The 16,419-nt window shown below is 46.3% G+C and overlaps 1 protein-coding gene across 4 annotated transcripts in view; it reads right to left on the bottom strand.

Moving 5' to 3' along the window:
* Window positions 1–7,978: 7,978 nt before the first annotated feature.
* The window catches only part of HYOU1 (hypoxia up-regulated 1), a 68,724-nt gene continuing 60,283 nt past the window's right edge, over window positions 7,979–16,419 (bottom strand). For all 4 annotated transcript variants that reach the window (XR_003852089.1, XM_029572368.1, XM_029572366.1 and 1 more), the window contains exon 25: window positions 7,979–11,982. Coding sequence is in view for 3 of the 4 variants with exons in the window: in XM_029572368.1 (XP_029428228.1) it covers window positions 11,924–11,982 (59 nt within the window). In the remaining variant the exon portion in view is untranslated. The remainder of the gene's footprint in view (window positions 11,983–16,419) is intronic.

The following is a 16,419-nucleotide window of genomic DNA, read 5'->3' as shown; positions in this document are numbered from 1 at the left end:
AAAAGGCAGAAAAGAACCAGGAAGAACAGCCAGCTGAGGGGGGGGGGGGGGGAAGCTATGACTACAACTGGTCATTTAGTCTGAACAATAAAAATTCCACATCTGCAGGTCCAATGGCAGAGAGACTTGATCAGTATATCTAGGGGCCATGTAAAGCTATGTTAGGAATGGACCGATATGACAAAAGGGGAAAGAGCAGCTTTTTTTTTTTAACATAAAAAGATGCTTTCATTTACACTGGTTTGAGCTATAGGTCTCCATCTCAAACAGAAGAAATAGACAGAGACCTAATCCAAGACATCCAAACCATGAGAAAGAAGAGAGGTGGAGATTTTAATCTGGCAACTGTGGATTGAAATCTCTCTGCTGCAGAATCTGCAAGTAGAGATATGGCGGACGTCCATCTGAGGGCTTTGCACAGACCAATAGGAATGGAACACATAAGGGAGTGAGTGATATTGGACGAGTGCTCTCAAATGCGGATAGCATCTCATACTCTCCAACTGATATATTTTCTTCTCACACGCAGGATGAGTCTGCAAGGTCTTGTGACCAAGAGGGAAGGGTTAGGTCAGCCATCATAGTTGTTGATGTAATCATTTGGAATGTAGATGGTTGGGTGGCTGGTGGATAAAAGATGGCTTAGGAACTTGCCTGCCTGGTGTGAAACTGGTGGACCTTGTGTGTCACCTAGATAGGAGTTTAGAGAGTGCTAGTGAAGAGCCAGCTGTCATGGTACATGTGGACACTAACAACATGGGAAAGTTGGTGAGGGAGGTCCTAAAAGCCAAATGGCTTTTAGGTAGAAAGTTGAAATCTAGAACCTGCACGGTAGCATTCTCAGAAATGCTCCCTGATCCAAGCAGCGAGGCAGGCCAGGACCGACATTTCCAGAGTCTCACTGCATGAATGAGATGATACAGGGAAGAAAGCCCAGCATTTTAGGGAAGGGGGGAGCCTCTTCTGAAAGACTGCTCTATTTTAACCAGGGTGGAACCAGGCTGCAGCCATTAACTTTTAAAAAGAAAAAAGAGCAGCTTTTAAACTAGAACATGGGGGAAAAACAGACCATCGTTCCAGTGATTGCTTTGGAGGGCGGTATCTTCAAAAGGATACTAAAGTAACAGAAGTTTCAATAAAAACGAATGAGTAAATGTTTCTAAAAGTACAAAGACCAGGGGGAGACAATGAAATTACTAGATAAGACATTTAAAACTAATAAGAGAACTTTTTTTTCTCAACCCCTATTTAAGCTCTGGAATTTGTTGCCAGAGGAAAGGGTAGAAGATATTAGTTTAGCTGCATTTAAAAAAAGGTTTGGACAAGTTCCTGGAAGAAAAGTCCATTAGCCATTATTAAGGGAGAGTTTCAGAAATTTGCTGCTTATTCTTGGGATAAGCAGCTTGTAATCTATCAACCTGTTGGGATTCAGCCAGGCACTTGTGACCTGGCTTGGTCACTGTTGGAAACAGGATACTGCACTTGATGGACCTCTGGTCTGACCCAGTCTGGAAAGGCTTATGTTCTTAAAAGTCAACCTATGCCTACCTCGTCATCCCCTGGTGGAAATTCAACAAGCAGCAGGAGCTGTGCAAAACCCAGGCCAATTAGTTCATGGCAACCCTAGCTGAGCTGATTTTTCCTTTGCCCTGGGTGAGCTCTGGTGAGATGAGGGGGCAAAGGTTAGAGGTAGCACCTCCTCATCCCATGCAGACCACTGATTGGGGTATGGATTCAAAAGGAAGGACAAACAATTTGTGCTATGCCAGGATGTATGTTTTCACCAACATGTTTGTTTTAGTGTCTTGAAGCTAAATTTTTAGGTCAGATATTAAAGCAGAGGAAATGGAATGATGTTACAAGGGGAACCAAGTACTTCCTCTGTACCCCCAAAGTATTTATTTATTTTATTTATTTAGAATCTTTTAATATACCAATGCTCAAGATAAACCTTATCGTACCAGTTTACAGCAAAACGTGGGGTAACCAAAAGTATAGGAGGAAGTTACATAAAACAGGGTAATGCAAATTCAGGACAAGAGAGCAGGAAGAATTAGCTAACAGAGTAACTATAGAGTAACCAATAACTAAATTATAAACTTAACTTGGCGGATAACCATGTAGGAAATCAAACAAACAAAGTCAGTTCTTCATAGTGTTACTGTAGAGTAGACCATAAGTGGTTTATCAACTTAACTTGGCGAGTTACCATGTCGGAGATTCAAAAATCTTACCTAGGTAAAGTAGATTCAAAAATCTTACCTAGGTAAAATGTAATTGTGCTATCAAGATTGGCTATCAGTCTCTTGCTTTCAAACCTATTCACAATTAGTGTTTAATTGTGTATTCAAAATAAACTTTTAGGTTTAACTTCTTTGGCAAAATAATGCTTAGCTATCATATAGACTTTGGTGGCTAGAAAGTAATGATTTACAGTCCTGGGAAACTACATAATAGAGGTTTTCAAGACTAACTTCTGGTCCTGTAATTTCAGCACCTGATGGGGAGGATATGAAGGGCACATTTCAGACTCCTCTCCCCCACATTCTAGGTCTATGGGGGGGGGGGGGGGGGGGGGGGGAGAAGCTTAGTGAATCAGACCTTAAAAGATATACATGGAAAAAATTGTAGAAAGGCAAATATTTTATTGAAACCATTTTTCATCAGAACAGAAATATGTAACAAGAACAATTCAACAGAAAAATTAGACAACCAGCCTTCCTCCCCATCCCAAAACACTAGCAAAACTGGCCTCCACTTCCAAAGAAACAGGAAGTTCACATAATAGCATGAACAGACTTGAACATGTTTCCTCTTTCCTCATTTCTAGCATTCAGAGAGATGTAACCTCATATAGGATCTGCACTAAGCCCCAGTACTGGCACTGCAAAACCTGAAGCATTACTAGTGCTACCTAATAAAGGAACCGGGAGGGGAGGGGGGGGGGGGGGAAGCAAAGGAAAATTGGTCCTTACCTGCTAATTTTTGTTCCTGTAGTACCAAGGATCAGTCCAGACCACTGGGTTATGTGCCTCCCTTCCAGCAGATGAAGTCAGAGAAAAAAAGCTGAAGGCACCCCCTGATAACCCAGTGTGCCATCTGTGATCCCTCAGTATAATCAATGTCAAAGCAGAATGAAGTAAATTTAAAACAACCAATGACTAGATCAAGAGAATGCCACTGAACAATAACCTGTGAAAACTACGTACATGAACTGAGTACGGATTAGAATGCTTCCTCAGTCTTTAAAACACTGCAGAAAGAGAAAACAATGGTGCGGACTCTCCAGAATACTATACCCCTGGGCGGGCATCTGGACTGATCCTTGAAACTACAGGAACAAAAATTAGCAGGTAAGAACCAATTTTCCTTTCCCTGTACATACCAGGATCAGTCTAGACCACTGGGATGTACCCAAGCTGACCTAAATGGGGTGGAACCTGGAGAGTCCTGCTCGAAGGACACTGCTGCCAAAAGAATTGACATCCCGAGCCCGGATGTCTAAACGGTAATGCTTAGCAAATGTGTGCAAAGATTTCCAAGTAGCTGCTCTGCAAATCTCCTGCGGCGAAACACACTGGCTCTCTGCCCAAGATGCCGCTTGAGATCGGATGAGCTTTAAGACCATCTGGCACTTGCCAGCCATGACATATGTATGCCGAAGCAATTGTGTCCTTCAACCATCAGGCAATAGTAGCCTTGGAAGCCTTACATCCCTTATTAGGACCATGCCATAAGACAAAAGATGGTCTGACAAACAAAAAGCGTTGGTCACTTCCAAGTACCACAGGAGTATCTGGAGGACATCCAGTCTCCTCAAGTCATGAGTCTGAGGAGAGTTCCAATCTAAATCGGGAAAAGCTGGTAACTCAACTGACTGGTTTACGTGAAACGCCGATATCACTTTCGGCAGAAAAGGCGGCACCATCCTAAGCGAAACCCCAGAATCTGAGATCTGGAAGAACAGTTCTCTGCAGGACAACGCTTGAGTCTCAGATATTCGTCTGGCCGAACAGATGGCCATGAGGAACACCGCCTTGAGTGTTAAATCTTTCAATGTAGCCCACTTGATAGGCTCAAAGGGTGGACCGCAGAGCCCACAGAGAACCAAATTCAAACTCCACGAAGGATACACTGCACGCACCAGCGGGTGTAAATGTTTGGCTCCCTTCAAAAAAACATGCCACATCAGATGTCCTGCAAGAGACATACCAACAACTTTACCTCTTAAACTTCCTAACGCCGCTACCTGAACCCGGAGTGAGCTGTACGCCAGTCCCTTCTTTGGGCCTTCCTGCAAGAAAGCGAGAATGTGCACAATAGAGGCCTGACGCGGGGACACCTTTAACACGCTGCACCAGGAATCGAAAACCTTCCATACTCGAACATAAGCGAGATAAGTAGAAGTCTTCCGTGCGTGCAGCAGAGTAGAGATAACCGCATCCGGATACTCCTTCTCTCAACTGCCGCCTCTCATAAGCCAAGCCGCTAGACAAAAGTGAGCCGCCTGATCGAAAAATACTGGACCCTGTCGAAGTAAATTTGGAAGGTGACAGTCACAAGAGACGGTCGACTGCTAGGTTGATCAGATCTGTGAACCACGGCCTCCGTGGCCATTCCGGAGCTACAAGAATCACCGGCCCCCGGTGAGACTATTTGCCTCAAGACTTTTCCCACCAACGGCCAAAGAGGAAACAGTAGTACGTCGTGGGGCCTCGGAAGGACCAATGCATCTACCCCTTCCGCCTCGTGCTCCCTCCTGCGACTGAAGAAACAAGCTGCCTTTGCTTTCAGCCGAGTAGCCATCAAATCCAGACGGGGCATTCCCCACTGACGAATCACGAGCTGCATTGCCTCCGACAGTTCCCACTTTCCGGGGGTCTAGCCGCTGGCGACTGAGAAATCTGCCTGAACATGGTCCACTCCAGCTATGTGAGACGCCATTAACCGGACCAGATGGCGCTCCGCCCAGACCATCAACTTGTCCGCCTCTGTGGCGACTGGACGACTTTGTTCCTCGTCTGTTGATGTACACCACAGTTGTCGCATTGTCTGACAGAACTCTCACCGACTGATGCCGAACAAGGAGAAAACCGTGCAACGCTAGACAATCAGCCCTAGTCTCCAACCGATTTATGGACCACTTGGACTCCTGAGCTGTCCATTGCCCCTGTGCAGATCGTGACTGACAGACTGCCCCCCCCCCCCCAAACCGGAGAGACTGGCATCTGTAGTCACAATCATCCACTGGGGATTCTCTAGATCCATCCCCTGCTGTAAGTGATTGGGAACCCATCCCCTGCTGTGATTGGGAACTAACCACCAATCGAGACTGGTCCTGGTGGGATCCATGAGGGGCAAGGGTAAATGGAACTCTTCAGACTTCTGGTCCCATCGGGAAAGCAGCGCCCTCTGCAAAGGTCTCATATGAGCAAACGCCCAGGGGACCAACTCTAGAGTAGATGCCATAGAGCCAAGAACTTGCAAATAGTCCCACACCTTGGGCAAAGGGAGGGCCAAAAGACGGCGCACCTGAGACATCAGCTTGAGCATTCTGTCCTGTGGAAGAAAAACCTTGCCCACAACTGTGTCGAAACAGGCTCCCAGGAATTGTAACACCCGGGAAGGTACCAACTGACTCTTCGTGAAATTGACTACCCATCCAAGAGAGTGGAGACGATGCAACACCGACCGAACCGCCACGTTTCAAAGATCCTCCAACTTCGTCCGAATGAGCCAGTCCAAATAGGGGTGGACCAAAATCCCCTCTCGTCTGACGGCTGCTGCCACTACCATCATCACCTTGGTGAATTTGCGAGGAGCCATCGCCAAACCGAATGGAAGCACCCGAAACTGGTAATGCTCACCCAGGACCATGAATCGCAGAAACCTCAGATGACGCTCTTGGATTCCTATGTGCAGGTAAGCCTCCGTCAGATCCAGAGGCCAAAAATTCACCTTTGTGGACGGCCACAATGTCTCCATGCGAAAAAGAGGTACCCGAAGCGCTCTGTTGACCTTCTTTAAGTCTAATATTGGACGGAAGGAGCCCTCCCCTCTTGGGTACTATGAAATAGAGTACCTTCCGGTCCAACACGCATCCGGCGGGACTGGTGCAATCGCCCCCAGAGCCTTCAAATGAGCCAAAGTCTGGAGTGCCACCTGCTAATTTGCCCGGGACCCGCAAGGAGACACCAAGAACAGAGCCCATAGTGGGTGAGCAAAATCCAAAGCGTAACAGTGTTCTATGATGTTTAGAACCCACTGATCCGAAGTAATCTTGACCCATTCCTCGTGAAAGAGAGAGGTGACCTCCGATCTCTGGAACGGAGGAATGGGCCAGCGCACCTTCATTGGGTAGACTTGTTTGCGGAGAATCCTTGGGAGGCTCAGTCATGAGGCCATCTACTGCAAAAGTAATGAGCCCAAGACTGGGACCGTGCAGACACTTGTTGCGGAGGAAAGGACGGGACCCTACCCATACAAAAACTGTGTTGACCCCGAAAATGACCCTGAAGCCAGCCGAAAGGGTTAGAAGACCTGGCTTATCCTCCAGGACCTTATTGTTCCCTGAGGCCTTAATTAGGTGCTCCAAGTCATCACCAGTTTTCCTTTATATGGGAAGAAACCCAGCTGAGACTTTGACGAGACGTCAGACAACCAGTTGCAAAGGCAAATAAGCCTCCTTGCTGACACAGCTGAGGCCATCGTGCACGAGGATGTACATAGGAGATCATACAAAGCATCCGCCGTATAAGCTACTGCCGCCTCCATACGGTCCACCTGTTCCGCCTCCACCAGGGGAAGCTCCTGAGTTGTGAGCAACTGCTGCACCCATCTAGGAGTAGCTCTCTGCATGAGACTACTACGCCCGGCCACCCCGATGCCCAGCGCCAATACCTCAAAAATCCTTTTGAGAAGAACCTCCAGCTTCCTATCCTGGAGGTCCAAAAGAGCTGCTGCTCCCATCACAGGAATAGTTGTGCGCTTAGCGATCACCGAGATGGCCGCGTCCACCTTAGGAATCTTAAGCAGATCCAAGGATTCTTCCGGAAGTGGATAAAGCTTTTCCATGACTAACTCGCAGGCTGGCTTCAGGCGCATCCCATTCCCAAGTCATAAGCTGCAAAAGCATCGAATGAAAAGGGAAGGTTTTAAAGGGGTGGGCACGAAGACCTGACAAGACCGGATCCTCCGAGGAAGGCTCTGCCACGGGCTGCGGCGCCTGAATATCAAGTTCTGCGAGCACATAAGGGATCAAGAGGTCCAGCTCCTCCCTGCAAAATAACCAGAGCACTCACAGGTCATCCCCGTCAACCGGGGCGGAATTGTCATCATCGCCCGTGGGAGGATCGGGATCTGGCTGGACAGGGGATGGCAGCACCACAGCATCAGGAACTGTACAAGGTGGCTGGACTCTAGGGGCCGCTGTACCCCCTGCAGGCTAGGAAGCTTTGCAGGTGGAAGCTCCTGCAAATTCCAATCTGCCTCAGCCTCCATGTAAGCTTTATGCAACAATAACACAAATTGAGAAGAAAAGGGGTGCTGCCACTTTAAGGGCTCCCCCGGAGGCAAGACTGGTCGAGGTGGAGAGTCAACACCCAAACCGCGAGGCCTTTCAGGGCTTAAATTATGAGGAGTAAGCCGCAGAGGGGATTCCCCTCTCCCAGATCCATGCGCATTATCAGACCCGGAATCGGGCAAAATGGACGCAGGTCTGCGTTTCTTGGGGACAGGGACGGCCTCTGATTGCGAGCAGGAAGACGTTTTTCTAACCCTCGCGATCACATAAGGGATGGCCGCTTGCCTGCACCTGGTACCTGAGAAGGGCCTTCCTCCCCCATGGATGCAATGCGAGCAAAGTCCCTTGCGGGAGAGCCGCGCTGCCGGCTCTCCACAGGTGGAACAGCACACTCCCTGCGGCATGGCCGTCCAAGCTGCCACAGAAATATTCGCCGGGTAAGCGATTACTCCCTCCGGAGACCCAGGAGATTACAACTGGCTATATTTAAAAACTTTTAAATGCTTTTTTTTTTTTTTTTTTAACTTTAATCTTTTAAAGCCAGCAAACCAGGGGAATGACATCCCTGGGCTCTTAACAGAGGCATGAAGCTTCTCTGTATCATTAGGGGGGAGGGACCAGCCCACCCGTAAACCTCCCCTACTCACCGGGCTGAGGCACCAAAATTCTCCGGGAAATTAGGCTGTAGGGAACTCGGCCCAGCCTTGCCTGCTACCAAGTGGGGGAAGACCACCCCCCTCCCCCCCTTGGGAGGTCTGCAGCCGACTGCTTGCTGACTGACCTTATTAAACATGAACACTACTTCCTCTATTTTTTTTTTTTAAAGTAACAGTTGATCTAGCCAAAGGTAACTAGGGATACAAAGAATAATCCCTCACACTAATGAAAGACCAAAATTTGTAAAAGGATCAGGATCACAGGTTATGCCATCCTTCATCTGCTGGAGACAGAGAAATACTGAGGGATCGCAGGTGGCACAGTGCGTTATCAGGGGGTGCCTTCAGCTTTTTTCTCTGACTCCATCTGCTGGAAGGGAGGCATAACCTAGCAGTCTGGACTGATCCTGGTATGTACAGGGAACATTATTTACACAATGTGCAAACGCATGTGTAAACAACACCACAAATTGGTGTGGGGTAAGGCAAACACTACATGCCCAGGCTGGGAGTGCCAAGAGCCTGACACGGAAGTATAAAAACCTTTATCTTGCACTACACCCAGGAGCTAATTCACTGCAGCAGCAGAATGGTTCATTTCACTGAAAGAAAAGTAGAGCAGCTGTTGCAAAACAAAATTAAATTAGATTGTGAATGACAGAAAGCAGGATTTGAGATCTGATCTAACACTAGTTTTCCCTAGAAGTTCAAGTGCACCAAAAAAAGCATATGTTTATAAGAAAAGAACTAGAGCCAAAGCAGAAGTGCCAAGTAGTAGCAGAGTAAATGATTACTTCAGATCTAGAAACCAGGGAACCATTTAACCCCTTCATCTCCAATGCAGCTGATAAAACAATTACGGAATCTATCATTCCATTGATTAGCTATACAAAAAACCCCAAGAGTCAGTCTCAAAGTATTTAGATGCATAGTAAGCAGCCGCAGCAAGGTGGCCTGGAGGTCTAACAAAAAGCACCTTACATAGTTCCATGCTTAATTCCAATTCACCTTTAAAGAAGATGGTCTTATATATGTGAATGGAATGTGAAGACTTTATCCACCCAGTGTATGGCTTGTGACCGCAATGAGCATATTCATAGTGCAAGGCACTTTCCCCATAGACAAATTCCGTAATTCCTTCTATAGTCCATAGCTCCTAAATCACTACATAAAGAGCAATACCTAACTACTGTTGCTAGAGATCAGAGAGAAATAATAGGGCAGCTATAATGAAACAGAAAGCTTTCAGGGCTCATAAAATCTTCAGAGTATCTATAATATAATGCAAAACAAAGACTAATACAGGAATTGTGATAAAATAAGCAGACTGGACTTTCCAGTGTCCTATCGAACAGTATTAAAACATGATCTTTGAGGAGGTGCTGTGCACTGCCATGTGGAATATTTGGGTTGGATTCCCAAGCTGGCTGGGAATGTTGCAAAGGTCCATTTCATGCAAGACTTGTTCTGTACCTTAGAGATTAATAGTAACCTATGCTAGAAATTCTTTCCTATCTTGTCACTGAGTGTGCAACATTGTTTCAATTTTTTATAATTTGCATTTTATAGGCCTATAGATATCACAATCTACCTATCTAGATGGAATGTTCACAAGATAAATAGTTGTCTCAAGAGAATAAACAAAGGCCAAACGTGTAAGGGAAGCAGCTACCTGGTGTTGCACTAAATGCTGTGTAGGATTTGTTTGGCAGACGTCGATGACCATGGATGTAGAAAATGCTGTAGCATGCTCTAGGTTCTGCCACAGGGACTATAAATTATTTCATAAGAAATACATTGACTCACAGTTCATAATTTACCTAAGACCCCATGGCATCGTGTATGTATGATCCTAGGAAGAATCTTGACCCAATTCTTTGCAATCTGATCAGAGCTGAGATGCATGCTTGTGCAAAGTGAACCAACATTTTTAAAGAAATCCTATACAGGTCAACATATCTTGGTGTCAAGTCAAGATGGCACTACCTGTTGTTCACTTGCAGTATGTTTTGCAAGGTTCCAAAATAGGTGCAAAGTAAAAAAGATCACACAAGAAAAATCAAGGCAATTACTTTGAGGGCTCAAAGGTCCTGCGACAATAAATAAATAAAAAAAAAGTGAGTGGTGGTGATGGGGGGGCACAATTAGATTACCACAAAGCTGCACCTCATCCACTCTGGACTATGGGCACCCGCAGTCTCTGAAATTCAGTCTATCAAGGTATTACTTAAGCTTATTGATAGAATCCGATCCCTCACAACCATGAAACAATTCCACACATCTGAGTAAGATCGCACAAGGTTCTTCACAGCAAATGCACAGAAAGCTAACAGATGCAAAATCGCTGTCCTCTGAGAAGAGGTTAAGTACCTGCAACTGTGTAAGAGAGGAAGAGATCAAGGATAGGAGAAGTTGTGTAATTTTATATAAACTTTGATGTGAGATAATGCTGGGCCAGAATGTAACAGAAGACAAGGACAGAAGGGAAAATAAAGCAATTTAAAAAATATCCCTGCACGCAAAAAGAAGCCCTCCCCCTTCTAATTTCCAGAAAATATATATGTACACACATTTTATTTTTCATTGAAATATGGAACCTAGGAGAAGTACAAGGATAAGATTATTAAACAGGAGTCATTTTTCTGCCTGATCAGAATTACAGCAAGGAGACATTTCCCAAGGAAGCACAACTGTGGATGGAGATTACGTCTCTGCATAGCATAGGGTAGGCCACGTTGGGCTTGGAGTGCTACGAAAGCAGGTCTGGTTTTCAGGATATCCACAATGAATATGCATGAGGTATATTTGCATGCATTGCCTCCATTGTATGCATATTCATTGTGGATGTCCTGATAACCAGACCTGATTGTAGCACTCCAGGACTGGAGCTGCCTACCCCTGGTCTAAAATGTACAGGTGAGACCACCAAGTATGTGTGATAAAAGGTAAGAACAATTTTCAGGGTTCTCCTCTCCATGCTCTGCTTCTTCTCTCCTCTTACAGAGGTATGGGGCAATATCCAGTGGATGAATATGAAACAGAAACCTACTATGTTTAGGTGCTTTCCTTTTTAGTGTTTTGTATAGCAATTTCTCTATCTTTTTGTCTTCAAACTCTTGACAAGTTAACTACAAATCCTGTAATTGCATCAAAGTGGTATTTTATCATCTGCACTAAGAAGAAATGAAATAGGACGGAATAGGAATTAAGAGTCAGAGGGAAAGTGAACAAGAGGATTATAAGATTTTCAGCAGCACATTTATGGAAAAGTGAAAAACAAAACATGAGACACTCCTAAATTTAGCAGCTTTTTGTGTCAAGCTCACAAAGGATTACAAAACATTTGTGGGACAGAGACAGTAAAAGCAGTAAATTCCACTGATGAGGGGGGGGGGCCTCCCCCCCAGCAGCACAAGAAAAAGGTTTATTTGGTGGAGGATCAGTAGAACATTGCACCAATGCCATCCCGCACATCAAAAAGTGGTTTCACTTTACTGAGCAGTGCTCAACCACCATAAAATGAAGGGCAGGAGGGGTGGTGGCGCGGAAAGAACAGACACCCCCCCCCCCCAAAAAAAAAAAACAAAAAAAAAAAAAACGACAACCTACAAGTATCAGTGAAATGCACAGGTAAGAAATGTACATCTCTGCTGCATTGTATGTCCGCCCATCTGGCGTGCTCTGCCAGGTCCATTACAAAAAAGTAATGTTAATAAATAGGTGGTGGGAAGGCGGTCAGAATTGGTTATAACTCAGTTTTCCGTTTTTCTTCTGGAATATCAGGAGTCTTCTCATTCACAGATTCTATAAGAAAAAATACAAGCCAGTTATTACAGAAAGTTAGCAATGCTAGGCTTTACAGTGTCCAACTTTAAGTGCAATCCCCTTTTCCCCCACCCCCCTCAACTAACAGGGAGGGAGGGAGGGAGGGAGTTAAAAAGCCTTACACAGTTTACCATTATTTTCAGCAGAGTTCTCAGCAGGGAAGCTAGCTAGCAAATGCCTGTCACAGATATGTCAGTGACCCATAGCAAACCAAGAACTAAAGTGGGTACTGAAAATGGTCTTAAGCTGGTCTTAAGCTGTGAAAAGGAAACTGGTTCTTACCTGCTAATTTTCTTTCCTGTTGTACCACGGATCAGTCCAGACTGCTGGGTTTTGCCTCCCTTCCAGCAGATGGAGACAGAGGAAAACTTGAAGAGCACCCCTCTCAATCTGGTGTGCCACCTGCGTCTCTTCAGTATTAACTTTACCAAAGCAGAATAACCAGCTTAAACAACGGGTCAGATAAAGCAAGGACAAGAAGAAACCACACAAACTATGTACTTATGAGATATAATCTGTAATCTTCTGCAGCACCTAGGAGATCAAACAGAAAATGCTGTGAATCGAAACGAGTGGACTCTCACTCCCCCCAAATGGGCGGGCATTTGGACTGATCTGTGGTACAGGAACGAAAATTAGCAGGTAAGAACCAATTTTCCTTTCCCTGTACGTACCCGGATCAGTCCAGACTGCTGGGATGTACCAAAGCTTCCCTAACTGGGGTGGGATCTGCAGAGTCCCACTCGAATGACACTGCTCCCAAAACAGTTGACATTAGATGCCTGGACGTCCAAACGAAAGTGTCTAGCAAAAGTGTGCAGAGACTTCCAAGTCACCGCTCTGCAGATTTCTTGCAGCAATACCAACTGGCTCTCTGCCCAGGAAGCAGCATGCGACCGGATCGAATGAGCTTTTAAACGGTCCGGAACAGACCGTCCGCAGCAAATATAAGCGGAAGTGATAGCCTCTTTCAACCAGCGAACAATGGTAGCTTTAGATGCTTTATGCCCTTTATTAGCACCACGCTACAGAACAAAAAAGATTTGAAACCCAAAAGGCATTGGTGACCTTGAGGTAACGCAAAAGACTTCAATTCTCTAGCATGAGGAGTATCCTGATCAAAAATCAGAAAGGCTGGGAGTTCCACTGACTGATTTAAGTGGAAGGCAGAAAACAACCTTTGGAAGAAAGGAGGGAACTGTTCTGAGCAACACCCCTGAATCAGAAAACTGTAGAAAAGGCTCCCTACAGGAGAGGGCTTGAATCTCAGAGACCCTCATTGCGGAGCAGATAGCCACCAAAAATACCATCTTGAGAGTTAAATCCTTTAAGGTGGATTTCTTGAGGGGCTCAAAGGGAGGTTCACATAACACCTGGAGCACCAAATTAAGACTCCACGAAGGACAGAGCAGAGGGTTCAAGTGCTTCGCCCCTCTAAGAAAAAACCTATCACATCAGGGTGTGCTTCCAAAGCCGCACCTTCAGTTTTGCCTCTAAGACATTCCTAAGCTGCTAGCTGCACCCGGAGGGAAATAAAGGATAACCTCTTGCTGAGGCCTTTCTGTAGAAATGCAAGAATCTGTGCCACCGAGGCTTGATGAGGAAGGACTCCTTGCTCACTTCACCAAGAGTCGAAGACCTTCTACACCCTAAGTTATAGACGTAGAGGTCTTTTGCACCTGTAAGAGTGTGGACATAACATCCTCAGGATAACATCTCTTTCTTTCTCAACTGTCTCCTCTCATAAACCAGGCTGCTAGACAAAAGCGATCCGCCTGGTCTAAAAATACCGGACCCTGACGCAGCAGGTTTGGAAGATGACTTAGGTGCAGAGGACTAAGATGACTTAGGTCTAAGGCCAGGTTAACTAGGTCTGCAAACCATGGTCTCAGAGGCAGCTTCGGAGCTACTAGGATGACCGTCCCTGGGTGAACTATTCGCCTCAATCTTGCCTACCAGAGGCCATGGAGGAAACACGAAGAGCAGAACATCGTGGGGCCAAGGAAGCACTAGCACATCTACACCTTCCGCGACTGAAGAAAAACATGGCACCTTTGCATTCTTTTGAGTTGCCATAAGTCCAAATGAGGAGTCCCCCATCGGTGAGAGATGAGCATCATTGTGTCCCAGGACAGCTCCCATCCTCCGGGGTCCAGTTGTTGATGGCTGAGAAAATCCACCTGCACATTGTCGACCCCTTCCAGCCTGTTGAGGGTTTGAGTCACAATCTGCTTCTTTACAGATGCCCCGCAAAGAGAAATCAGAAACAGGTCTCTAAGAGGCCGAGCAAGTTCTAATGCATAGCCGTGTTCTACGATGTTTAGAACCCACTAGTCCGTTATTTTCACCCATTCCTCATAAAACAGGGACAGCCAGCCACAGATGACCGGAACAGAGGCACTTGTTTCTTCTCCTCTGCGGACTGACATTCTCGGTTTGCAGAGCCCTTGCCGCTCAAATCGCCCTTAGAGGATAAAGGGGCGCTGTGGCCGTGGGACGGAGGAGAGATGCTCGCCCTGCTGTCAAGGGAAAACGCTGCTCCCTCCGCCCGGGGCTGCATCGGAGACTGGAAAAAAAATAAATAAATAAAAAGCCCTGGGAACTCTGCAGCTCGCCGGCCCGCTGCTTCCTTGGAGCCTCTTCCCAGAAGGAGCCTCATAGGCTGCTGTTTACTGTTAATCATTACATTAACACACTGCTAAATGTTAACATATTCTCTGCATGGGTCTGAAGGGAAGAAGGCAAAAAAGCGCGCGCGTGTGTGTGTTTGTTTGTTTGTTGTCTGGCACACCAAACTTTTGGGATATGTCAAGGATCCACCAAGAGGACTCTGACTGGGATACACCTGGGGGGCGGTCAAGTGCCAAGTCTTATGTGTATGTTGTATGTCACCTTGATTGCCAAGTCTTATGTGTAGATGTGTTCTTATTTTCTCATGTAACCACAAACAATTCTAAACTAAAGTTGACCTAGTAATTATTACTCCCCTCATAGCCTTAGTTACACTGACTACCAAGTTATATATATTCCTTGTTTCAACCTTGTTTTTCGCTAAGTTGTATGTAAAGCCTTTTGCTGAATTACTGTTCGCTGTAAACCGATTAGATGTTCCAAACGATTATCGGTATATAAAAATATTAAATAAATAAATAAATAAATTAAATAAACAGAGGAATGGGTAGGCCTCATCATTGAGAGAATTTGGGTCCAGAAGAGCCTTGGTTGACTGTTGTGGGCTGGTCTGCACCATTGAAAGGAGTAGGACCAGGAATGAGATCTCCCTGATGTTTGCCACTGTCCCAGGGAAGATGCCCTGCTCTGTCAAACGTTTCTGATCCAGAAACCAAGAACAGGGAGGGAGGAAACTTCTAGTCCCTCTAGGCTTGTCCTCAGGAAGCTTATGCACCTTATTGTCCCCTAAAGACTATCAGCTGCTCCAAATCGTCCCCAAACAGGAATTTTCCCTTAAAGGGGAGCGCCCCCAGCTGAGACTTAGAGGAAACATCAGCCAACCAGTTACGAGGCCACAAGAACCTTTGTACCAAAACTGTGAACACCATAGTCCTGGACGAAGTCATACAAGGCATCTGCGCCATATGCTACTGCCACCTCCAAGAGTTCCACCTGCTCAGACTCCTGAGGAGAAAGGTCTCTAGAACTGAAGAGTTGCTGAACCTACCTCAGGTTTGCTCACTGCATGAGACTGTCACAGATAGCAGCCCTCACCCCTAGTGCAGACACCTCGAAGATTCTCTTGAGGTGGACTTCGAGCTTCCTATCCTGGAGATCTTTAAGGGCCAATGCTCCTGCCACTGGAATAGTTCTTTTTGTGACAGCAGACACCGAAGCATCCACCTTGGGAACCTTCAAGATCTCCAGGGACTCCTCAGGCAGTGGATAGAGCTTGTCTATAGCTCACCCCACTCGCAGGCCAGACTTCGGAATGTCCCACTTCCGGATCATCAGCTGTTGAAGCATAGGATGAAAGGGAAAAGTCCTAGCTGGACCACGCAACCTGGTCAGAACAGGATCCACTGTGTCATGGCCCAGGACATCCTGAGGGAGCGAAATTCCCAACTCAGCAAGGACATGCGGGATCAGTGGGTAAAGCTCATCTCTCTGAAATAAGCGAACCACCCTCAGGTCATCACCCTCCACTGGAATGGACCTCTCTGGTTCCTCGTCCTGATCCATCCCCATGAGGGAAGCAGGAAGCTGGGGAGAGTCAGGGCCTGGGTGCCCTCATGGGTCCGAGCCCCCTTGATCTCCATGAGGTGAGGGACCTTGAATCTTCCAAATCTGAACAGCCCCCTGTAGCTCAGACCACCTGGGGATCCTTCCAGGGCGGTGGGTCTTCAGACAGTCTGTGCGCTCCTGACTCACCCGGCTGTGATCTGTTCATTAAATAGGCTTTGT

The sequence above is a fragment of the Rhinatrema bivittatum genome, chromosome 12 (assembly GCF_901001135.1).
Source record: "Rhinatrema bivittatum chromosome 12, aRhiBiv1.1, whole genome shotgun sequence".
Lineage (NCBI taxonomy): Eukaryota > Metazoa > Chordata > Amphibia > Gymnophiona > Rhinatrematidae > Rhinatrema > Rhinatrema bivittatum.
Note: the sequence above shows the minus strand (reverse complement) of the source record. Positions and strands in the feature narration are given on the sequence as shown.